Source organism: Brassica napus, chromosome A8, assembly GCF_020379485.1.
Source record: "Brassica napus cultivar Da-Ae chromosome A8, Da-Ae, whole genome shotgun sequence".
Classification (NCBI taxonomy): domain Eukaryota; kingdom Viridiplantae; phylum Streptophyta; class Magnoliopsida; order Brassicales; family Brassicaceae; genus Brassica; species Brassica napus.
This window is the reverse complement of record NC_063441.1, coordinates 9,454,502-9,476,599: the sequence shown is the minus strand read 5'-3', so window position 1 is coordinate 9,476,599 and position 22,098 is coordinate 9,454,502. Positions and strand designations below refer to the sequence as shown.

The 22,098-nt window shown below is 33.9% G+C and overlaps 5 protein-coding genes across 6 annotated transcripts; 2 read left to right on the top strand and 3 right to left on the bottom strand.

Annotated features, from left to right (window-relative positions):
• Nucleotides 1-12: 12 nt before the first annotated feature.
• LOC106395735 (uncharacterized protein At4g15970) lies at nt 13-2,160 on the bottom strand. Its single transcript, XM_013836106.3, has 3 exons — nt 1,653-2,160; nt 977-1,354; nt 13-616 (listed from the first exon to the last, which is right to left on the bottom strand). The coding sequence occupies exons 1-3, from the start codon at nt 1,911-1,913 to the stop codon at nt 95-97; spliced, it is 1,161 nt and encodes a 386-aa protein (XP_013691560.2). The 5' UTR covers nt 1,914-2,160; the 3' UTR covers nt 13-94.
• A 7,602-nt stretch (nt 2,161-9,762) lies between these two features.
• LOC106393111 lies at nt 9,763-12,011 on the top strand. Its single transcript, XM_048738603.1, has 3 exons — nt 9,763-10,667; nt 10,750-10,863; nt 10,951-12,011. The coding sequence occupies exons 1-3, from the start codon at nt 9,869-9,871 to the stop codon at nt 11,529-11,531; spliced, it is 1,494 nt and encodes a 497-aa protein (XP_048594560.1). The 5' UTR covers nt 9,763-9,868; the 3' UTR covers nt 11,532-12,011.
• A 110-nt stretch (nt 12,012-12,121) lies between these two features.
• On the bottom strand, nt 12,122-16,620 carry LOC106395788 (pumilio homolog 18-like). The gene is made up of 2 exons (XM_013836148.3): nt 12,707-16,620; nt 12,122-12,471 (listed from the first exon to the last, which is right to left on the bottom strand). The coding sequence occupies exons 1-2, from the start codon at nt 13,456-13,458 to the stop codon at nt 12,267-12,269; spliced, it is 957 nt and encodes a 318-aa protein (XP_013691602.1). The 5' UTR covers nt 13,459-16,620; the 3' UTR covers nt 12,122-12,266.
• On the top strand, nt 15,134-15,652 carry LOC106393110 (MATH domain and coiled-coil domain-containing protein At3g58270). The gene has a single exon (XM_013833855.1). The coding sequence runs from the start codon at nt 15,134-15,136 to the stop codon at nt 15,650-15,652; it is 519 nt and encodes a 172-aa protein (XP_013689309.1).
• Nucleotides 16,621-16,840: 220 nt separating the features above from the next.
• Nucleotides 16,841-20,324, bottom strand: LOC106396578 (potassium transporter 10). Of its 2 annotated transcripts, XM_013837007.3 has the most exons (5): nt 19,505-20,322; nt 18,940-19,411; nt 18,550-18,861; nt 18,306-18,473; nt 16,841-18,223 (listed from the first exon to the last, which is right to left on the bottom strand). In XM_013837007.3, exons 1-5 carry the CDS (start codon nt 19,649-19,651, stop codon nt 16,941-16,943), a joined length of 2,382 nt encoding a protein of 793 aa, XP_013692461.2. In that variant the 5' UTR covers nt 19,652-20,322; the 3' UTR covers nt 16,841-16,940. The 2 variants fall into 2 exon arrangements, with proteins under 2 accessions (XP_013692461.2, XP_022545614.2); XM_022689893.2 differs by having other exon boundaries at nt 18,550-19,411; nt 19,505-20,324.
• Nucleotides 20,325-22,098: the final 1,774 nt, after the last annotated feature.

Below are 22,098 nucleotides of genomic sequence, written 5' to 3'. Positions count from 1 at the left end.
TATTAGTAAGAATTTGAAAGCATAGATCTTTCTTTTTGTTTTCCCTTATTTGACTATTTTCTTTAGCCTTTCAACAACATATATAAAAACTGCATTAACCCCTCCTTTTGTGCTTTCTAGGAGGCCTCCATCCCACACTTCTCCGGCAATTCATCGGCTGTCGAAAACTTCTTTTCTTGTTTCCATTGCCAAAAAATATCGTCCAATCTTCAAGAAATTGTCTCAAATCCTTGACCTTGTTACTCTGTCCAATGCAACAATTCCCATGCAGTACGCTGACTTTGGTAATATCCCAGTTTGGTTGGCAGAAACTACCAACATCGACTGTATCTATAAACCTCATGTCGAGCCCGATTTTGTTTATGTATTGATCGCTTCTGATATAGTTAAGCACGTCTTGATCGTGTTTGCCAGGGAACCTTAGTCTGGACTTATACCAATATTTGTATAACTTGATTGTTCTGTGATTCGCCGTGACGAATTTGAATCCGCCATTGACTTCATTGTGCTGCCTGTCGCTGAAATTTCCGTTGAAAAATAGATTGCAAGCGGCCTGAAAATCGACATCCGCAACTAATCGAGGAAATGGATCACGGAGCCAAATTGTATCCATGTCCTATATTATAACAAACATTTGGAAAACTATGTTAAAATTTTCAAAAGTAATTCAGCTTGAAGATAAATTGTTAGAGCGATCAAGTTGAATCCAGTTAAACCAAAGTAAAATTCCTTAAACCAAACCCAAACCTGCTTTGTGTTTTCTGCAAATATTTATTTATATTTTAAAATTATCTATCATATGTTGACATATTTTTTTTTCTCATCCAAAACCATGCGGATATGTTAACAAACCTACTCAAATCTAAAACTTATAATTTATAGATTTTCAAACTGACTTTATCAAACAGAGTAATCAAACTTAATTAACAGAAAGTCCACCTCTACATTAAAAATGCAAGCTTAATTAGAGAGGTACCGTGAAGAGGAAGTTATATCCAAGCTTAAGCAAAGAACCCAAGAACTTGATTCGACGCCACATCATCTTGACATAATCTCCTACCATGTACCGGTTCTCGACGGAGAAATCAACTCCGGCAGTCCTTAGCAAGATGCAACGGCGAGGCAAGACATCCAAGCACCGTGAGTAGGCTTTATCGTCCAAACACATCACCACGATGTGGGGGAGTAGCTTACTAGTCCCATTGCCTATTCGAAAGCTCTCAAGAAACACATCGAACGTCGAATTTGGCTCCGCCCAGGCCTGGTTCATCAATGTTATTATTAGCGTCTTCTTATCCTTCATCGATGCTTCCTTCAAGATTCCCTCCAAATTTATCATATCTTCTGCCTCAATCTATCAACCAAATAAAACAAATATATTGTAATAGATATGGTTTGTTGAACTACTAACTTATATCACATATATATATATATCTATATATATGTATGCTCTTATTATTTTCTGATGACCGGTTAAAATGCTAAATTATCATTTCAATTGAATAGTAAATTTCTAGCTTTATGTATTGTAGACTACCTACCCTTAGGATAAATCTTATATTATGTATATGTCCCGTGATTAAAAGGAAAAATGAGATATAATACTCAAGTATTCATATAGTATGATTTACATAGCTGAATAGATTACTAACGCTATCAATGTTGTTAATTTCTTGTTTCTCTGCCACCACTGGCGCCACAGACGCAGGAAAGTTTGGAACAAGTGATGCCGAATGGTAGACAACTACATACAGCAGAACTGTCAAAAGCAGTAGAGAAACAGCCCATTTAAACTCCCTCCACTTTGCTTGAAGTTGCCACATCATCTGTTTTACCTGCTGTAAATTTAGACTGTTGATGGTGGCCCTAAAGCTAGCCATCATTAATGTGAGAATAAACAGAATCAATACCATTAAAAGAGGATCATTCACTTAATGAAAATTATAGTTTCTCAAAAATACCCTTATTTTTACAAAGGATGAATAAAATTCATTAATGGCATTTAAGTCTTTTGGTTTTGGGCCTACATGTACATTTAAATAGATCTATAAATAATGGGCCTATATATATTTAAAAGATATACTAACTTTAAATATAATATATGTATAAATATATTACGAACTATAAATAAATTAGCAAACATGAAAATATCATTTTCTTAAATATACATATCAATATTCAAAACAGATCATTTGAATATTATACATTTTTCAATACAAACCAAAATCCTATATCCTACACCATATATCATATACATATTTGAATATCATTTTTCCATTTATAATGTCATTTTATACATAATATTGATATGACAATTACGAGTGTTCAAGAAAATTTTAAAAACTATATTAAAATTAATTTTTAAATCTAAAATAAAAACACAAACTTATAATAGGTTATTAATGACGAAAATAAACTAATATTGTCATATCAATAAGTTTTTTGTATTATCATTTTTTATTTGGATAACATAATAAAATTTTATCAAATTCTAAGGAATCACTAATTTATGTAATATTAATAAATATATGAGTAATTTAATCAATTTTTAAAAAAATTACTATTAGATATTTTGTAATCGGATCAATGGTATCAGATTGTAGGTTAATAGTGAGTTTTTGGATTTTTACCTGGTTATATCAGATTTTTAATTAACGAATTTTTCATTAAATCCGAACCGGATTATATACAATGTATCGGGTCTATAGGTCCAACCATGAATCTAGGTCAGATATGAAAACAAATCTTAAAACTCAAACATTATTATAGAACAACTACCATATTTCGAAAAAATACCATATTTTGAAGAGAAAAAAATGATAAAACCCTAAAAACTCAATTGTTATGGTTCGAAACAAAAATAATTGTAATTTGCAAATCAGTTTTCGATTAATAAATGAAAAACAAACAAACCCGCGCTTTCTAAGCGCGGGTCAAAATCTAGTAACACATTAGATGAACAGAAAAAAAATAAAGAAATTTAATGTGGTTCACCAATTGGCTATTTCCACGAGAAAAAATAATACTTTGGAATTTCAAAGATCTGTCTACAAGAAAATCTATCTACAAGAAGAACATACCTGATTTTCTCTCTATTACGGCTGCTACATAAATTTAGAAAAGACACAATATATATATAGTGTTTTCTTGTGTCTTAAAAACCCTAGCATTAATGGGCCCCAAAATATTAAGGTCCAATAGATTCAAAGCATTATTAAACACATATATACTAATAAAATGGATATTTTGAGATTTCATGAAACGTCCAAAAAAACTTCTCCAGAAAGATACCATGTAGCGTTATTATAAAAATCAATAAATAAATAAAAAGTAAATATACAATATAAAAAATAAAACTAACGTAATATTATTGTTTGATATAGAGCAAACAAATTAGAATAATTATATATTTAATATAAGAAAAATAATAAATATAATATAAGAAATAGAAAAACTAAATTAAACATCTATCTGAAAATATATAGTAAAATATATAATAAGTAAATATAAAATATAAGAAATAAAATATGCTATTAAACATCAATTATAATATAAGAATAAGTAAATATAAGAAAAATAAATATACAATATAAGAAATAGAAAAAAAATACATTAAACATCTATCTGAAATATGTATAAAAAATAATTAATAAGTAAATATACAATATAAGAAATATAAATATTTCATTAAACATCTATTGTAATATTAAAATTTGATATAAAAGCAAAACAATCAGAATAAGTAATTATACAATATAAGAAAAAATAAATAATAAGTAAATACACAATATAAGAAGTGAAAAAACTACATTAAACATCTATCTGAAAAATGTACAAGTTTAAATTTTATCATTTCCAAATGTTTTTAAATGTAAATATAAATAATAAAATAAGCATACAATATAAGAAATACAAATATTACATTAAACATCTTTCATAATATTATTATTTGATATAAAATCAAGAAAGATAAAATAAGTACATATATAATATAAGTAAAAATAAACAATAAGTAAATATACAATGAAAAAATGAAAAATAAACTAAATTAAACATCTCTCTAAAAAATCTATACTAATAAAATGGACTTTTTGAAGCTCCATAAAACTTCCACATTAGCGAAAAAAACTTCTCCCAAAAGATGTCACATGGCATTACAATATAAGAAAAAATAAATACTAAGTCTATATACAATATAAAAATAGATAATAAGTAAATATACAATATAAAAAATAGAAATATTACATTTAACATCTATTGTAATACTACCATTTAATAAAAAAAAAATAGAATAAGTAAATATATAATAAAAAAATATACTAATAAAATAAACCTTTTGAAAGATATTATAGTCAACTAAATTACTAAATACATGAAAAATAAATAAAATATTTCAATAATACTAATTATAAACTATTTTAATCAATTAAACATATATCATTGTATGTTACTTAATTATTTTATGTAATCATCTAAGAAAATAGATAGATATATAAAAATATTTCTGTTACTTTGAATTTTTTTGTATTTTTTAAAATTATGTTTTAAAAGAAATACTATTTCTTTTTCTAATATCACGATTATTTGTGTAAATTTATTTTAATGAAATCACATTTATACAAATTTATATTTTTCATCTAAGAAAATATAGATATAATGAAAGTATTTTATTACTTCAAAAGTATGTTTTATGTTATTTAAAAATATTTTTAAATGTAATATTACTATTTTGTGAACTTTCCCTTTTTTTTATGAAATCATATTATATATACATATATATTTTTATAACTTATTTTGAAATTATATGTGAGTTCTTAAGTTAAAGAATATTTTAGGTAAGACAATTTTTTCTTAAAATATAGAGATATAAAAAATTATATATTTTGACATTTAAGACTATTAGAGATAATGTTTGTATACATATATTAAGCAAAGATAAAATTAGGTACAAACACAATTAACTGGATATTGAACCAAAGAATCACTAATGAGTGTTACAGCGTGAGATTGGTTGTTTCTACATCCAATCTACATAAAACGTAAACTAAAAAAAAAAAAAAATATATATATATACATATATATACATATCTTTTCTTACATATAGTACACTGAATGTTATATAAATCATTCTATAATGTATTAATATGTTATATTTTTTGAAAACATTATTTCATGTAACTATCGGATGAATAAATTTGCACTATCTGTATATTTATCCGTTTAATCCGGTTGTTAAACACACTAGGGGTTGTCCCGCCTTACGGGCGGGAGATTTTACACTAAAACTATTCTTATTAAAATAATTTTAATTTTATAAAATAGTTGAAAAATTACTTTATATTGAAACTAATAAATATAATATGTTTTTATTTTAAGATCAAATTTTAATGTATTAAACTTTGTTGTTTTGATTTGAAAAAAAAACAACTAACAATGTTTTTGCTACCGAACACAAAAAATTTAAATTAAATAAATGGAAAATGTAATGATTTATATTTTTCCAATTTGATTTCTATTTCTATTTTATATAGTTGAAGAAAATCTAAAGTGAAAATAAGTATTTTTTTTGTTTCTAAGAGTATCAGATTTTAATATTATTTCACTAACCAATTTTCTCATGATAATAAATTAATACACCCACTTCCAAGCTAAATCAACTGTAATGTGATAAAATTATAAAATTTATATTTGAAGTAATATATTAATAGTTTTAATAATTTCATAAATAACACTTATAATATATTATGTAACACCAATTGATGTTTTATAATATATGTTTGTTTCAGTTTATATTCAATTTTCAATTTATAGTGAAATTTTCATTAATTTTGAGTGTTTTACTAATTATGTTTTGTAAATAATTGTATTGTTTCTTGTAGAAATTAATTGTATTCTGTTGATTGGGATTAAAAATACCTCATTCTGAGCCTAGTGGGCATTCATGATATGGCAAAAACAAATATCATAATTTGTGTACTACGAATTTAAGTGGAAAACAATTTGTCAAAATTATAATATTTATTGACATATGTTATTGGTCGTGTTTTTACTGTATTTTTTAATTGATAGTGTTACATCTTTTATTATATCTTACGAATTTCAAAATAAACCTTTATATATATATATATATGAGAGATTATTTTTTATTAATGTTTTTTATATTTATGATTTAGAACTCGAAATGTTTTAAGATATATTTTATTAGTTGATCTTTCTCTATTTGAAAGAATTTACTTTTTTATTCTAAAAACTATCTTTTTGACAAATAAAAGAGAACACTAAATAAATGAATACAGAGTTTAATCGTTTTTAGACACTTTTTAACATCATTGTGATTTTATTTCTAAAGTTCTCAATTTAGTTGGTGTCGTATAGTCCCCATTATATGAAAATAAAAATATTGAAATTAGTGACGTGTATGTGATTTTTCTAAAGTATAAATAAGTTTCTAAAACAGTCAATTGATGTTAGTTGTTTTGGATCCTGAATTGTTAGATGAACACAGAAGTACACTTAAAAAAACTATAATTATTTTTATTTGCAAACCGAGAGAACCGTAAGAATATATTTACCATACGAATACGACCAACCGACAAATACTATTTTCTCAAACTGGTTTATGATCAGAAACAACATTACAAATTAGACCCAAACCAAATAAACATTTTTGTACGCAATTCACCCTCTAGAACTTGATATATCATACAAACCACACCCTATGCAATTTACTAAACACAAAGACCTGACTCTTCTTCATAAATAAGTACCTCATAAGAAGTTTACTTAATTTCAAGTTTATATGGAACAAAACCAGATGAGATATAGACCTTTCTTTAAGAAAAAAACCAGCATCATTAACAACAGTAATTTTATTATCAACAAAAAGTAGTGTTAACAAAAACGACATATGAGTATGACAAAGAAAAAGGATTGTGTGATACTATTCTCTAATAAATTCACCTAAAAAATTGCAGTAAGATAAGCGAATAATTGTATTTTCTATAGAGAAAGTGTAACTGATATTAGATTATTTCACAATTTAAGAAAAATCATAACAAATGTTAGGAAGATAGGCGCAAACCATGTGCATCCTCCTTATAAATACCGGACTGCTATATATGCCACGTCAAAATCTCATATGCCACAAAATTATTTCTTGCTTTACCATAAACGTCAGAATTAACATGCCAGTCTCAGTAGAATTTTCATGTCACTCAACAATCTCGCTTGTTTTCCTTGGAGTCACGCAACGATAAGCTGTCTAAGTAAAGAGACTTGCTTTCAGCGGATTACAAATTTACAATGTGACATCGAAAATGTTTAAAGAAGAGATTGAATAAGGAAGTTCTACTCACCTGTTAGTTTAAGTTGGGTGGTGATAGCAGATTCTTACGTCAACAAAACAGCAGCTACTTCCACGTCACAATAAAAAAAAACCCACAAAACATGAAACCTGCATTTCTTAATCATTTGTAAAGATTCAAGAAGAGGTTTTGCGGTGTTGGACATTTGCTTCATCTGTGAGATTGACTTTCCGTAACGCAAAGAAAGCTCCTCCAAGCATAAGAATCTTCTTCACTTTACTCGCAAAGAACTATACGTTTGATGGCCTGAAACAAAAGAAATCGTCATGTTGATAAACTCTCTTTTAATACTTCTGTTCCAGCTATTCCCATTGGAAGACCAATATATGGTGCAAATCCACTCAAGAAGTTTAAAAACAATGAGAAAGACACTTGGTAAAGAGAAACTTTCAGTAAATGCAAAGTTCAAAAAATTTATACCTCATGCAACGCAGGACCATCATTTGTCCCCTCTTCGGTGGCTGCAACAACATGGCCACTTCTCCTCAGAGATTGTACCAGAAGAAGCTTGTCAGTAGGCGATGATGGGCTCATAACCTTATACGTTACGCAACCAAGTCAGAAAAAGAATCAGACATAAAATGAGTCACTTATCTCATAAGTCATAAATAAGGCATTTAAGAACCCAAAGTTTAGCAGCAATATTGATGGCTTCCTGCAAGAATGATCCTTCAAAATCATCATATGTAACATTCAATACATAAACTGCAATCCCCAGCTGCATTTGACAAACTCTTTTCTAATAAAAAGTTAAACTCAAAGGTAGACCTAATAGTGACTAAACGTACACAAACAGCTATCTTAGGTACTAACATGATATCACAGAATCCAATTTTGCAAAATAAGAAGAAGAAACTATAACCACAATATTTTTCAAGATTAATCTTCCTGAGTTCACTACGCATAATTTTTCAAGCTAACTGTACAGCAGCGCAGATCGGAATCGCAACGATGTAAGACGGCATATGTGAATTAACCATCTGCAAACAACGCCCATGTAAACGAAGAACTCAGCATATATTTGAATCAAGAGAAAGAAACTTAGGACTAAAGATAATAAGCTTTATGTACAGAACAACATATATGGGTTTAGGAAAGTCTGAACATAGTACTTGAGATGACAATTGTGGAGGCGAAGCATAAAACGGTTCATATCGAACACTTCACTGCAGTTCCAACTCCTTTGGCACACCCTGATCTCTCGTAACGTTCCTCGCCTCGAAAGTGCCTTTCCTAAAGTTCCCATCCCAAAAACCCAGCAAGAGCAGCGCCCGGATTTCAGATCTGTGGGAACCGAAATTCGCACTGTCGATTTCCGTTTAAATAAAGAAACTAGAAAAACCCTAATTTCCCAGAGGACCCGGATATCTGCTAATTACCACACGTCAAGCAATCAGAACACGAGAATAACAACGATAAAAATAAGAACTCGAAAAAGAGAGCAAAGAAGATCTTATTCCGAATCTGCGTATGAGCGTTTACAACAAGGTATAAGCCTGGGCTCGAGAGCTGTCGGCGAGATTCCTAGTTCTAGTAACCCTAAGACGGCTAAACCTAATTGAGTCGCAGCTCGAAATAACAAAAACGGAAAAATGCCTAAATTGCTCTAAGTGCTAAGTTTGCTCTGAAAAAGTTCCCTCCTCTTGCTCCTCGCCTAGGACTCCTTATATACTAGCTCCAAGGTCGGTTTATGCTTTTACTCTTCTGCCCTTAAGCCGTCATAGCATAAAAATGGAGATATTCCATTTTTCCCGATCTTCACAATTATCTTCAAAACTTCTGTATTTATCCGCGGAAACTTGACATTTATCCTTCCTTGTGGGCCAAGCGTAAACCATGCTGTGGTTTACGGGCTTTTGGTTAGGAAATTCATAGGATGGGCCTCGAGTCGTGTTTTAGGTCCCTTTGGGCCGTCTTCCGACTCGACACGTTTACTACGAGTTTTCCGCGGTTTCTAATCCGCTAAGTTTGATCGATGAATTAGAATGGCGGGAAACATGGACTGAGCTTGCTACGGTCTTCGGGAGATAGCATTCGAAGGTTTGACGAGAATGCAAGAACTGGTGTCGTATCGATGTTCGGAAAGGTTCAATCGCTACACAGCGACCGAATTTTGGCTCGAGCCCGGTCGCTTCGTAGCGACCGAGCGGGACGAGCGCTCGGTCGCTACGTAGCGACCGAGCTTTGGCTTGAGCTCGGTCGCTACGTAGCGACCGAGCGGGACGATCGCTACGTAGCGACCGAGCGGGACGATCGCTCGGTCGCTACGTAGCGACCGAGCTTGGCTGAGCTCGGTCGCTACGTAGCGACCAAGCGGGACGAGCGCTCGGTCGCTACGTAGCGACCGAGCCTTGGCTTGAGCTCGGTCGCTACGTAGCGACCGAGCAGGACGATCGCTCAGAGATGACCGTCCTGATATTGCGATTAGTAGTGAGTGTGATCAAGATTCTAATAGACAATCTGATCATGAAGTATCAAAGTTGCCAGAGCTAGAGCAATGTAAGATGGACAGCTCTATAGACACTGATGAAAAATCTTTTCCATCAGAGACTGGGGTTCCCTGCACAAGGCCAGATTGGGATTGGAGATTAGATTTGCAATCCCAAATGCCAGTCAGCTCAAAATTGGATGTGGAAGATAATATCTCATCATTTGATAGCCAAAGGCATCACCATGAAGAGGATGTTACCCACTCGCGGTTTTTGTCTAGTTCTTCAAGTTCCAATTCGGATGCAAATCATTTGGCTGCTCGTTCTTCCCTACCTTGCGAACCTTCAAGTGTAAACGGTTCAAACTTGAGGTTCCCTTCGGATAGAGGCAGCAGCAATAGATTGCATCTTCCAAATGGGTTTGGTGAGCAATCCATGTTCACTGTGGAGCACTCTCTGTTTGCTAATGAAGGCAGGAACAAAGTTCGCAGTGCAGAGGATGAAATAATCTCAAACATTTTGTCACTCTACTTTGATCCTTGGGATGAATCCTTAACTTCACCCCACAATTTGGCGGAGTTACTCGGTAAAGTTGATCAGCGATCCAGTCCTGTGAAACCTTCGAACCTCCTGAAGCAACATAACAGCCAGTCCAGATTTTCTTTTGCACAAGAATCTAGTAATCAAGCATTTGACAGGGAGAACCATAGCATTTATGGGCAGTTTTCAAGAGAGAGGCCTATTCAAGAGTCTGTAGTGAGCCGAGATATTTATCGGGGTAATCTCGGGAATCTAAATGGATTTGCTTCAAACTATTCCGGTGGATTAGATAATGTTTCTGCTAGTGCTTTATTTTCATCGTACAAGACTCCTGGTTAGTATTTATCGTTGATGAATTTTCTTTTTTTCTTGATTGGATTGAATCTTTTTCTCATACTTTTTCTGTTGTTCTGTAGCAGTTACACGACCTCAAGTTTCTGCTCCTCCAGGATTCTCTGCCCCCAGCAGGTTACCTCCTCCTGGCTTCTCTTCACATGAAAGAGTGGGCCTATCTTCAGATACGGCACCAGGTAGTTCTTTACCTCTGTTTTATGGGCTTAGTGTGCGACTGACGCTACATATACAGACTAAAACTCTCATGCTTCCTTGTATCTTAGGAACTCGTTTTCTTGACTCTGCTGCCATGTTGAGGAATACATATCAAGTACAGCCTCCAGTTGGGAATCCGAGTGGTGCGAGTGATATAGAGTTCGCGGATCCTGCTATTCTAGCGGTTGGAGGAGGGATGGTAAATGCAGACTTGGATATGAGATCAAGTTTCTCATCACAAATGAATTCTTATGGGAACGAGACAGGACTCCAAATGTTGAGACATCAGTCTCTGTCTGCTGCACAACAACAAGTCAATGGGTTTCATCATGATCTCAGAAACTTATCTCCTTCACTTGCAGAAACTTACGGATTTAGCTCAAGGTTAATGGACCATCAGGCACATGGAAGTAATTTATCTCTTTTCTCACAGCACCCAAGACAACAACCATCTGCAAATCCAGTGTTGTCTAATGGTCACTGGGATAAGTGGAATGAAGGCCAAAGTGTGAACTCTCTAGGCATGGCCGAGCTTCTTAGGAATGAACGGTTGGGATTCAATGGGAGCCTATACAACAACGGATATGAAGAACCGAATTTTCGGCTTCCAAGTCCGGGAGATGTGTATAAGAGAACATATGGGATGTAATTCTGGCATTAAGAGAGGTTTTCTGCTTTGTTGGATTTGCTCTGGTTGGTCCCAAGTTGCTGGAAGAATCATCAAAAACTGCTTCCAATGCTATTGAGTGAAGATGCATGGCCCCAACATAATTTCACCAAGAGCATTTTTTAACTCTAAGGTAAACTTTTATCTTATAAAGTGTTATGTTAGTCTATCCACGGGGTTTGATAGTATTTTGACCGTTGTTTTCTCTATTGCAGGAGCTGAAGATATTGATGTTTGGTTGCCTTGTTGATGCATGTAAGTGTCCAAGTCCACTGGTAACAGAGATAGAAGTTGTGTCGCCGCTTCTTATTTGTTTTCCTATTCAAAACCGTAATTCAATTTAGTTCTAAGACAAATTTTTTCTTTCTCAAACATAATTTTATACAAAATCATATTGTTATAGCAAAAACATATATAAAAAGAGAAAAGAAATCGAAATATTACTGTTGAACAGTTGAACTATATTTATGCCCGTCTGTCCTACAAATTTATCATGAAACTTTTTTTTTTGTTAACACAAATTTATCATGAATACTTCTGAAAATTGTATAATGTTGAATTACTGCATGCAATCGTTGTCTTCCATCACTTTTTTTATTTCAATTATTTTACTGAGAAAAATCTATTTTTTTGAATTAAATCAGGATCCTTGCACAAAAAATCACAATCTACTTTAAACCAGAATTCTATAATCAACCATAACACAATCGAAAACTTTTAATTTGAACACCTATTAGCTATGGAACATGACTCCAAGATGTTTGCAATGTTGCTTCCGTGAGACCTAAGCAAAAGGTGGCGAAGAGGCATCAGCTTCTGCACCAGATCCCAAAACAAATCAACCCTATTCATCTTTTGCGTGACTTCCAGTGCCTTGAGCACCACGAAATTCCCAATCTCACTCCTCGCCAGCCTCATCAACCTATCTCCAGAGCCGGCCCTGGGCCCAAGCGAAAGAAGCCCATGCTTCCGGCCGCTATTTTATTAAGTAACTAACCGGCCACATTTTTGTTAAAACTGTCTATAGTCTAGTGGTCATCATGTACCAGAGTTTTTGAGGGAGACCTGGGTTCGAATACTGTTGTGTGCAAAGTCTTTTTTTCCAGCCATTTTTCTGTTTGGGCTTGTGGCCTTGAAAAGCCTAGGCCCGGCTCTGCCTATCTCCATCGCACTTCAAAAGCTCCACAACCACCATACCCATCGACACCTCAGCCTCCAAGAGCTTCTCCACGATGTAGCTTCCATACTTCTTAAACGACAGATCAACGCAGTGGCCACGAAGACTAACCGCCACGTTGTGCGTGCAACGCAAGTCATACAGTTTAAGCACGTGTTGGACAACAAAGTTCCCCCAAAGATCGTTGCTTAGGAAGAGAGCGTTGCGCGCGACTACGTCTAGTAACCGGTTCCTGTATAAAGGATCATCCGCGTCGATTATAACCTCGTTGAGCGCGACGCAGCCGTATTGGTAACGCGCTATGTCGAGCGCGTAGTGGAGAACGTGCTTGTACATCACATGTTTCTTCACCTGGTCGAAAACGACCACAGCTCGAATCGCCACGTAGGATGCGTACTTGTCGGTCATGATGTCGAAGAAGCGTTGCAAGATAGCATCGTAGAATAACGCGTCCACGTCAACTGATACTCCGAGGAGCTTCTGCACGCGTCTTGACCCGTACTTGTTTCTGACGACCTCCATGAAGTACTCGGAGTCTGACGTCAGCAACGACGCCATCTTCTGAAGCTGACTTTGGTCAAACGTTGAGATCAGATCCTTAAACTGTCCCACGCCTTCACAACTAGTCATTAGGTTAAAGAGCCTTTTTAAGCGCGTATTTGAGAGGTGGATTTGTTGTAAAGCATTGAACATGGTCGACATGGAGAACGGACTATTATCGGACATTACCATTGTACCGAAACTAATCTTTTGGAGATGTTCGAGTGTTAGGATGCTTTGTTGGATTGAATCTGTGAAGGTGAGTAATGACCTATATTTATACTACTTTGTTAGAGAGATTGTATTTGTTTTCTTACTAGGAAAAGGAATATAAACCACTAGAAGTTCCTTTTTGCGTTTTTGTTTGCTATATAGTTTTCATATTCAGGTTTGGCTTTTAATTAATTCGTCAAACGTAGATTATTCACTACCTGAACATATTTGTTGTACAATATACCAACGATCTCCGCATACCACATGTCGTCTCCAGTTTCCTTTTTCCGTTTTTAACAAAGGAAATTCCTTAACCAGATTGATTAATTATAATTCGTCGGAGATGTTGAATTTATATCGGGAAAATCGCATAAAAAGTTTGAAAGTGTCACTTACTAACACTTTAAACTTTAGAAGTTTTTTCACTAACACTTTTAACCTTCAAAGTGACATTTTATCATAAAAAACCTCCAAACAAGAAAAATGACCGGTTGAACAGGTTAAAAACAATTTTTTTTTTTAAAAAATAATTATTTAATTAATAAATAAACAAAAAAATTAATAAAAATCAAAAAATTTAACAAAAAACTCATAAATTAAAAAAGTAAGAAAAATAAATAAAGATTTAGAAAATTAAATAAAAAATAACTAAAAATTTAAAAATAAATAAGATCAAATTAAAATAGAGAAAAAATAAGAATAAATTTCAAAAAATTGAAAATTCAAAACTTATACGTTGAGAGGACACCAAAGCTCGACGAAGGTCAAGAGTACATATAATAATAATAATCTTTACGTACGTTTATTATTTGTGAATAAATTACATGTTCTATAATATTGTACAAAGAATGGAATAGGTTTAATCCATTGTTATAGTTACAAAAATCCATTAGTGAAAAAGTCCATTAGAAACAAAACCTTGACAATAATAAACTTACGGTTATATTTATCACTGTAAATTTAAATCAGAAAAATTTGTAAAAAAAATAAATCAGTTGAAAGTGTCGTATATTTTTTTCCAAGAATTTTGCCAGAGCTCAGATCAAGAAGTGGGCTTTATTGTCTCATACGCAACCTTGACTCGGCATTGTCGTCTTGTTGGCTCAGCTTTGTATTATCTGGAGAGAAATGTACAGAATCATAAAGCTCGATCGAGAAGTACTCATGCTCCTGTTCTGATCACTCTCACATCTTGTCTCCTTGTCTGGGATCTTATCTAAAAACTGGTGGGTTCGGTCACATGCTTTACTTGTCATCCAAGCTAACCGTGGTGATCTGTTGGTCTCGTAAGTGAGCAAATCTCAATACACAGATGTAATAATCAAACAGAAGAAAAGAAAAATGAAGGCTAATTATTTTTCTAATTAACTCTATACCTCAAAAATCAAAAGGAAATACAAAAAAAATCAATAAATATCTATGATTATCTTTGACTAAAAAGTAAAAACACTTAAATTTAATTATCGAGTCCTCTATATATCAAAACGAAATATAAAAAGATTCACCAATAAGATTCGAATTTTAATCTTATAGATTTCAAAGTATTGTCGGTCTTTAGCTGCCTATATAAAGAGAAGGCGCGCGATACCAATAGAAAGCATATCAGGAATAAAAACTGTTGAAAACAATATTTTTATAAAGATCTCATCTCACCATGAGTGCTGCTATTATGATGCTTCTTCTGCTTCCGAAATCAAACTCGCAAAGGACGACCGAAGTCAACAACGAATACGGAATAGTGTGGTGGGATCAGGATTTAGTCAAGTGGATTATTAAGGAACACCCAGAAACTGCCATCGGTTTTAAATCTCAGAAGTCAGAGACCAGGGCATATGATCTCATGAGCGATATCTCCTATATCATCCGGAAACTTCGCCACCAGCGAACGCTCTCTGATGCTGAATTAAGAAGAACTTCGGATAAATTGGCTTATCTGACGGAAGCCGGTTTGAACGTCGAATGGTTGCGGCCAAATCTCGAGGTGAAGAAACGTGAAGCTTACGTAGAGAGGAAGAAACGTGATGCTTGTGAAGCTCGGATCGTGGAACTCAAACAAGAGGTCAAGAAACTCGAGCTTGCCAAGTCTGGTCTCAAAGCTGAGTTGAAAAACGAGGAGGCCAAGTTGAATCCTCGTTCGTTTTGGAATCTTTTGGGGAATTGCTTCTGCCTATAGACATAAAAGTCCCCCAACTGCTTAAAAGATGAATTGTAGTTTTCTTTTCATGTATGTCACGAATGATAAGAGCTTTGATAGCTCTTGCCACACACATGAGTTCTAGTTATGTCCTTTTGTTATTTCTTCTATACCATATATAAGACGTACTTTTTCTTTATATTTACTGAAGTTTAACAAGCTAATGAATTGCTTAGTTAGTGAACACTGAACACAACTTCTTTAGTAGTATTTTTTGTTTAAATATACAGATTGCTCACTGAAAAAATAAGTGGATTTTGAATGATTTTAGGTTAGAAACCTAATGTGTTCTGTTAGTTCTCATCAGTCACCACAGAAAGCTAACCAAGTGAGAGGAAAACTAGACCTGTCCAATATGGTAAAACCGAACCATACCAAACCGAACCGAACCGAAATAGACAATATGGTGTGGTTTTGTATATACCATATAAACCGAATGGATATGATTTTATAAAAACCGTAAGATTTGGATATAGTTTGGTTTATAACCGATTAAAACCGAATAAACCGAACAAAACCGATCAAATATAGAAACATGTAAATATGTACATATTTTATAACGTCACATGAAAAATATATTTTTTATATAAGTTATTCTTTTATTAATAATTATTACCATATTTTTATAGTAATAAAGAATCATAATTTGAAAAACACTTAAAATTTAATTAAATAACAATAAATTTAATTAAATAACAATTCATCGTAACTGAGGCTTTTTATTTTCTTAGTCTTCTTCTTTTAATCATTTTGCTTGTTTTTAGCATTGATTAAATTGAAGTGAAGGTTATAAATCTGATGGATAATAACTAGAAAAAGTTCTTCACAATTTTTTCTTATTTATAAACGAACAGAATTTCACTCGACGAAGCATGACTTTGATGAACACTGAACATGGAAGAGTGGAAACATTTTCTTTCATACTTCTCTTTAGTTTTTTATTTTTATTTTCAAAATTTCGAGCTTTGATTTTAATTCTAGATTTGATTATTTCATTTGAAGGTATAAGCGTTTTTTATATAAGTTATTCTTTTTTTTAAAATTTCGAGCTTAGACTCAATCTTCTTAATCTATGTTGAATTGATGCTACCACACCACACTATGATGGATTCGAGTGTTTATGTAATTTATTCTTGATGGGAGTTCACAAAGAAACAAAATGGAATGTGATTTATAAGGTGTAACCAGACTCCCACTGGTTTTATATTAAATGGTCAATTCACCACAGCTTCAAGCAACATACAATCAAATCATGTCTCAAACACCATTACACATAAAAAATCTGTCCAACATTCAAAAGGCTTTCCTGAGGAACATTGAAGATAGCACTATTCTCTCTACAAATCTTCCTAAGAAACGCATACACATAATCAATGGCTATTCTCTTGTAGAACCTCGCTTCCCTCCTGGCTCTAATCACTGTGTTCCCCATTATGTGCACCACTCCTGCGTCTCTGCACCCATTTATAAACTCCAGCTCGTCCCCTCCTCCACTCATCTGGCTCGACCCAGTCACCGTGTGGCTCGTCCGTTTGGTTACCCCAAGAGGTGCCATAACAGACTCTACAGAATCAAACGTATCAAAAGTCTCCAAGTTCCTACTCTCGTTCCCGTCTCTGTGCGGTTGTTGTTGTTGGCTTGCACAGATGCTGTAATCGTCAGAGTCAGAGCAGCCTTCCATCATGGACTCAAGGCGGATGAAAAGGAAGAGGCTTTCAAAGAGCCGTTTCTCAAAGTTGTCGTCTTTCTTATGCAAGTCTCTGTATCCATACCTCGCCACGCAGCGGAACATGTGGAAGCTCTTCGGTCCGATTCTTTTCACAAGGAACCGTTCTTCCTCAGGGACGGTGTAGACAGGAAGGTTCTTGACGCAGACAAACACCACAACGGAGTGAATAGCCGGCAAGTTCGTGATGAAGTGAGAGAAGATGTGAGGGACACCGCTAGCTAACTCGGTGTAAACAAGACCAACCCCGGGAACACGGACAAGACCAAGGCTAGGTCCCAGACCAAGAATCCAAGCCATGGAGACTTTACTATGCATCTCGAACTCATACCTCTTGAGCGTTCCGTAATGCCAGACGTACATGATGATGAGAAAGGCTGCCGCGATGACGAGAGGGACCCACCCGCCTTGGTTAACCTTGAAGAGCACAGCTGAGAAGTAAGTGCACTCCACTACAAGCGACAGAAAGGTGAACAGGAGGACTAGAACCCAGTGGCATCGCCAGACGAGTATCATGATCAGCATCATGAGAAGGGTTGTGACCAGCATGACGATCACAACAGCTGTCCCGTACGCGTTTCCTATCTGGTTCTGGTTCTTGAATCCAGCTGTGACGGCTATGCAAAGGATCATGAGGATCCAGTTGATGTCTGGAACATAGATCTGACCGAGAAACTTCCTTGAAGTGTGCACCACTTTAACTCTAGGGAAGCATCCGTGGGCGAGAGCTTGCTTGATCAACGAGAAGGTCGCTGATATTGTGGCTTGGCTTGCAACTATTGCAGCAAAGGTCGCAATCACAAACATTGGCCAATACACACTCTCTGCAACCAAACAGAGTCATGTTAACTTACTACTCTCCAGAGATATCCATTTGATATTAAAATGAAAAGATATAATACAGACTTGGAATGGATTGATAAAAGGCGTCTTCCACATGATGTGGATACTTCCTAAGGTAAGCAGCTTGTCCGCTATACGCCAAGAGAAGGCAAGGGAAAACAATTACAGTGAATGCAATCTGCACTGCTGAGACTGGAAAGTGAGATAGATCCGCAAAGAGAGCTTCAATCCCTGAGAAATTTATAACAAGAACCCAATGAGTAAAACCAAAGAAAGGGTGTAATCATATAAGAAGATAGCTACTCACCTGTGATACTAAGCATGATGCCTCCAAGGGATGTCCAACGATCTTGACCTCCTCTTTTGAAATAACGATAGATATAAACAGGGGAGAAAGCTTTCAAAACGCTTGGGTCATGTTTACAGACGTTGTACATACCGATACTTGCTATAAAGAGAAACCATAGAAACACAACAGGCGCGAAAAGCCACCCGACCCTGTCTGTTCCATAGTGCTGTACACTAAACAAACTCACTAATATCACTACCGCCACAACAACAACAACACCATTGTTTATATGAGGCAGGTTTACTCTGAGCCCACCCGCAGCAGATAGAACTGTAACACAATTTAACAAAGACAACCAATGAACTACTTTCTCTCTGTACAAGGTTAAAATGTATGATTGCATTTTACCAGAAATGGCAGGAGTAAGGATCCCATCGCCGATGACCATGCAGGTACCGACGAGTACGAGAATGAGTAGAGAGTTTTTCCTAGAGGGATTTTTCTCTAACCATCTCTTGGTCTGCGCTGCAAAAGACTGTTCATGAAACGTGGTGCGGCTGTAAGTTGTAAGCTCTTCATCTGTACGGTGTTGGTTGGGGATAGTGTTCACTTTGGCGTGTCTACAGAGCAAAGAATAGAGGGCAAATGTTCCACCTTGACCATTGTCGTTGGCTTTGCAGACAACGAAAACGTATTTGAGGAGAGGGATGAGTGTGAGGGAGTAAATGATTAGGGAGAGAGCTCCAATGATGTCTTCAGGGTCTTTGATCCCGTGAGGAAATGTATTGTAGAAAACATATAGAGGAGAGGTTCCTAAGTCTCCATACACAACGCCTAGACTCTGAAATGAAAGCTGCAGAAGCAGAAACGCTGAGAATTTCTGCAATTAGAGAAGAGAAAAAAACAAAACTTTATTTCTTCAGTCAAAAGAGCAATGCAGGGAAGCTAACAATCAACCAAAAAAAATTGGAACCTTTTCTTTGTACATGTTTCTGAGGCGACCAGCTTCTTCATCCATAGGCTGATCAAGTTGCTGGTCCAAATCCCACATGCTTCCTCTCTCATCACTCTCTTCACTTATCTCACCACCCGTTGATCCTTCTACTCCTCTTGCCGCCATTTTGGCTTTCTCAATAAAATTAAATTAAATTCTTTTATCTTTGATTCTGTATAAACCACACAAAAACCCTTTTTTGATATAAACCCAGAACCTTAAATCTCTATATCCTCAAGCCCAGATCTTCACCCCCCAGAAAAAAAATAATAAAAACTGAAAATTGACTCGACTTTGAATTCGATTAACACAAATTTTCGTACAAAAAAAACGACCTAACTGAGCAAAAATCAATACCGAAAATACCCCTTAAAACAACTTACAGACACAGACCAACGATAAAAGGTTTAAGCTTTTTTATCTGATTATGAAAAAGAAATTCAATTTTCTATAGAAAGAGAAAAGCTAAAGAATTTAATTATTTTCTGAAGAGACCCCAAACTAATATCAATGGAGGAAACAAACAACCGACTGAAACAGTTTGAAAATTTTCTCAGTAAAGAAGAAGAAAATGTTTTCCACGTTACGGAGCATTAACTCTGGTGGGTCCGTCTCGATTCATGACCAGTGAGAATCAAACTAACAGCAAAATTCTAAGAATTACAGGAGAAACGGAGACGATCGAAGACAAAGAAAAATGTCTCTCTTTTCACAGCCTAGTTTCTTTTTATTTCTCTCAGTTATTCATTCTTCTGGAGAGAAAATAGAGAGAGAGAGGGGATATCTGATTACGACAGTGACGAGGCACGAGCGGATATAAGTTTTTTTTATATATCCTTGTATCGTATTTTATTAACTATTAAGGGTTAATTTACTAACTAACCAATTTTAGAATTAATAATATGAATATAGCTATCGATTTGATTTAACGTAATTGAATGGATAACATTTTTTCCCATTTTTTTGGTTTTAGCCTTATGCATTGCAGGTACATAAAGATACGTTGACGAATATAACATATGTGATAAGAAAAAAAGTTTAATTGTACTATACCAAAACATCTTCTTGCTGAATATAGTATAGTCTGCGATTTATTGTTTTCAATTGTTCAGACTACCGGCTTAAACTGAGAAGAAGAAACTGGAATCGCAACTTCACAGAAAGAGAAACAATGATGAAAAGTTTTTGGTATTCCATTTACAAAATAATAGTACAGGTTTTCTATAAATAGTATAAAATAGATGGTCTTTTCTATGTAAATCTTAAACTATAAAGTAAATGATAGATGTGTTACAAAAAAAAGAGAGTAAATGATAGATTTATTTATGTGTTTATTGCATTTATAAGAGAAGAGGAGAGAAAAAGGTAAAGAGAAGAGACCATCCGATTATTTTCAAGGGTACTTTGGTACATATTTCAGAAAATATGTTAAATATCATGGTCAATTTATTTTTTAGTTAGTTACTTAATTATAAATTTTTTGATGGTTATAAGTCTAATTTCCTTTGTATTAATCTCTAAAATGTAGGGCTGTTCAATATGGTAAAACCGAACTGTACCGAACCGAACCGAAATAGATAATATGGTTTGGTTTTGGTATATACCATATAAACTGAATAGATATAATTTTATAAAAACCGTAGGATTTGGATATGGTTTAGTATATAACCGATTAAACCGAATAAACCGAACAAAACCGATTAAAAGTAGAAACATGTAAATATGTATCTATTTTATAACAATACATGAAAATCTATTTGTTACATAAGTCAAATTTGTGTTAATAACTATTACCATAATTTTATAGTAATAAAGAACCCTAATTTGTAAAACACTTGAACTATAATTAAATAACAATACATCGCAATTCAGACATCTTATTTTCTAAGTCTTCTTGATCTTTTTGCTTTATTTTAGTCTTCACTAAATTATTATGAAGATTATAAATTTGATGAACAATAATTAATGGAAAATTTTCATAACTTTTTTCTTATCTGTAAACAAATAGAGTTTCGTGTTCAATTGAAAAAACATGACTTTAATGAACACTAATATGGAAGAGTGGAAAAACTTTTCTTTCATGTTTCTGTTTTATTTCATATTTTTATTTTCAAAATTTCAGGATTTGATTTTAGTTATAGATTTGATTATTTTATTTGATGGTAGAAGCATTTTTACTTTTTTTGTTCATTTATTTGAACATGTAATATATTTTTAATAAATGATTGTGTTGACAATATGACTCTAAAATTCATATAATATGATTTTAAACTAAATAATTATGTTTTTTGGTATAAAACTGAATAAACCGAAAACCGACGGTATATAAACCGAACCGAACTGAAGTAAATATGGATTTAGAATGGTAGTTATATTTTACTAACCGAAATACCGAAAACTAAAAAAAAACCAAACCTAAACCGAACCGATATCCGGATTAAACACCCCTACTAAAATGTCTCTAAGTATCTAAATGGTAATTCTATTTTGATGATATAAATAGTACGAAATGAAAGTGCAGTGCACTGTATTGTGCGAAATAAGCGTAATTTCGACAGAACAAAAATGGAATA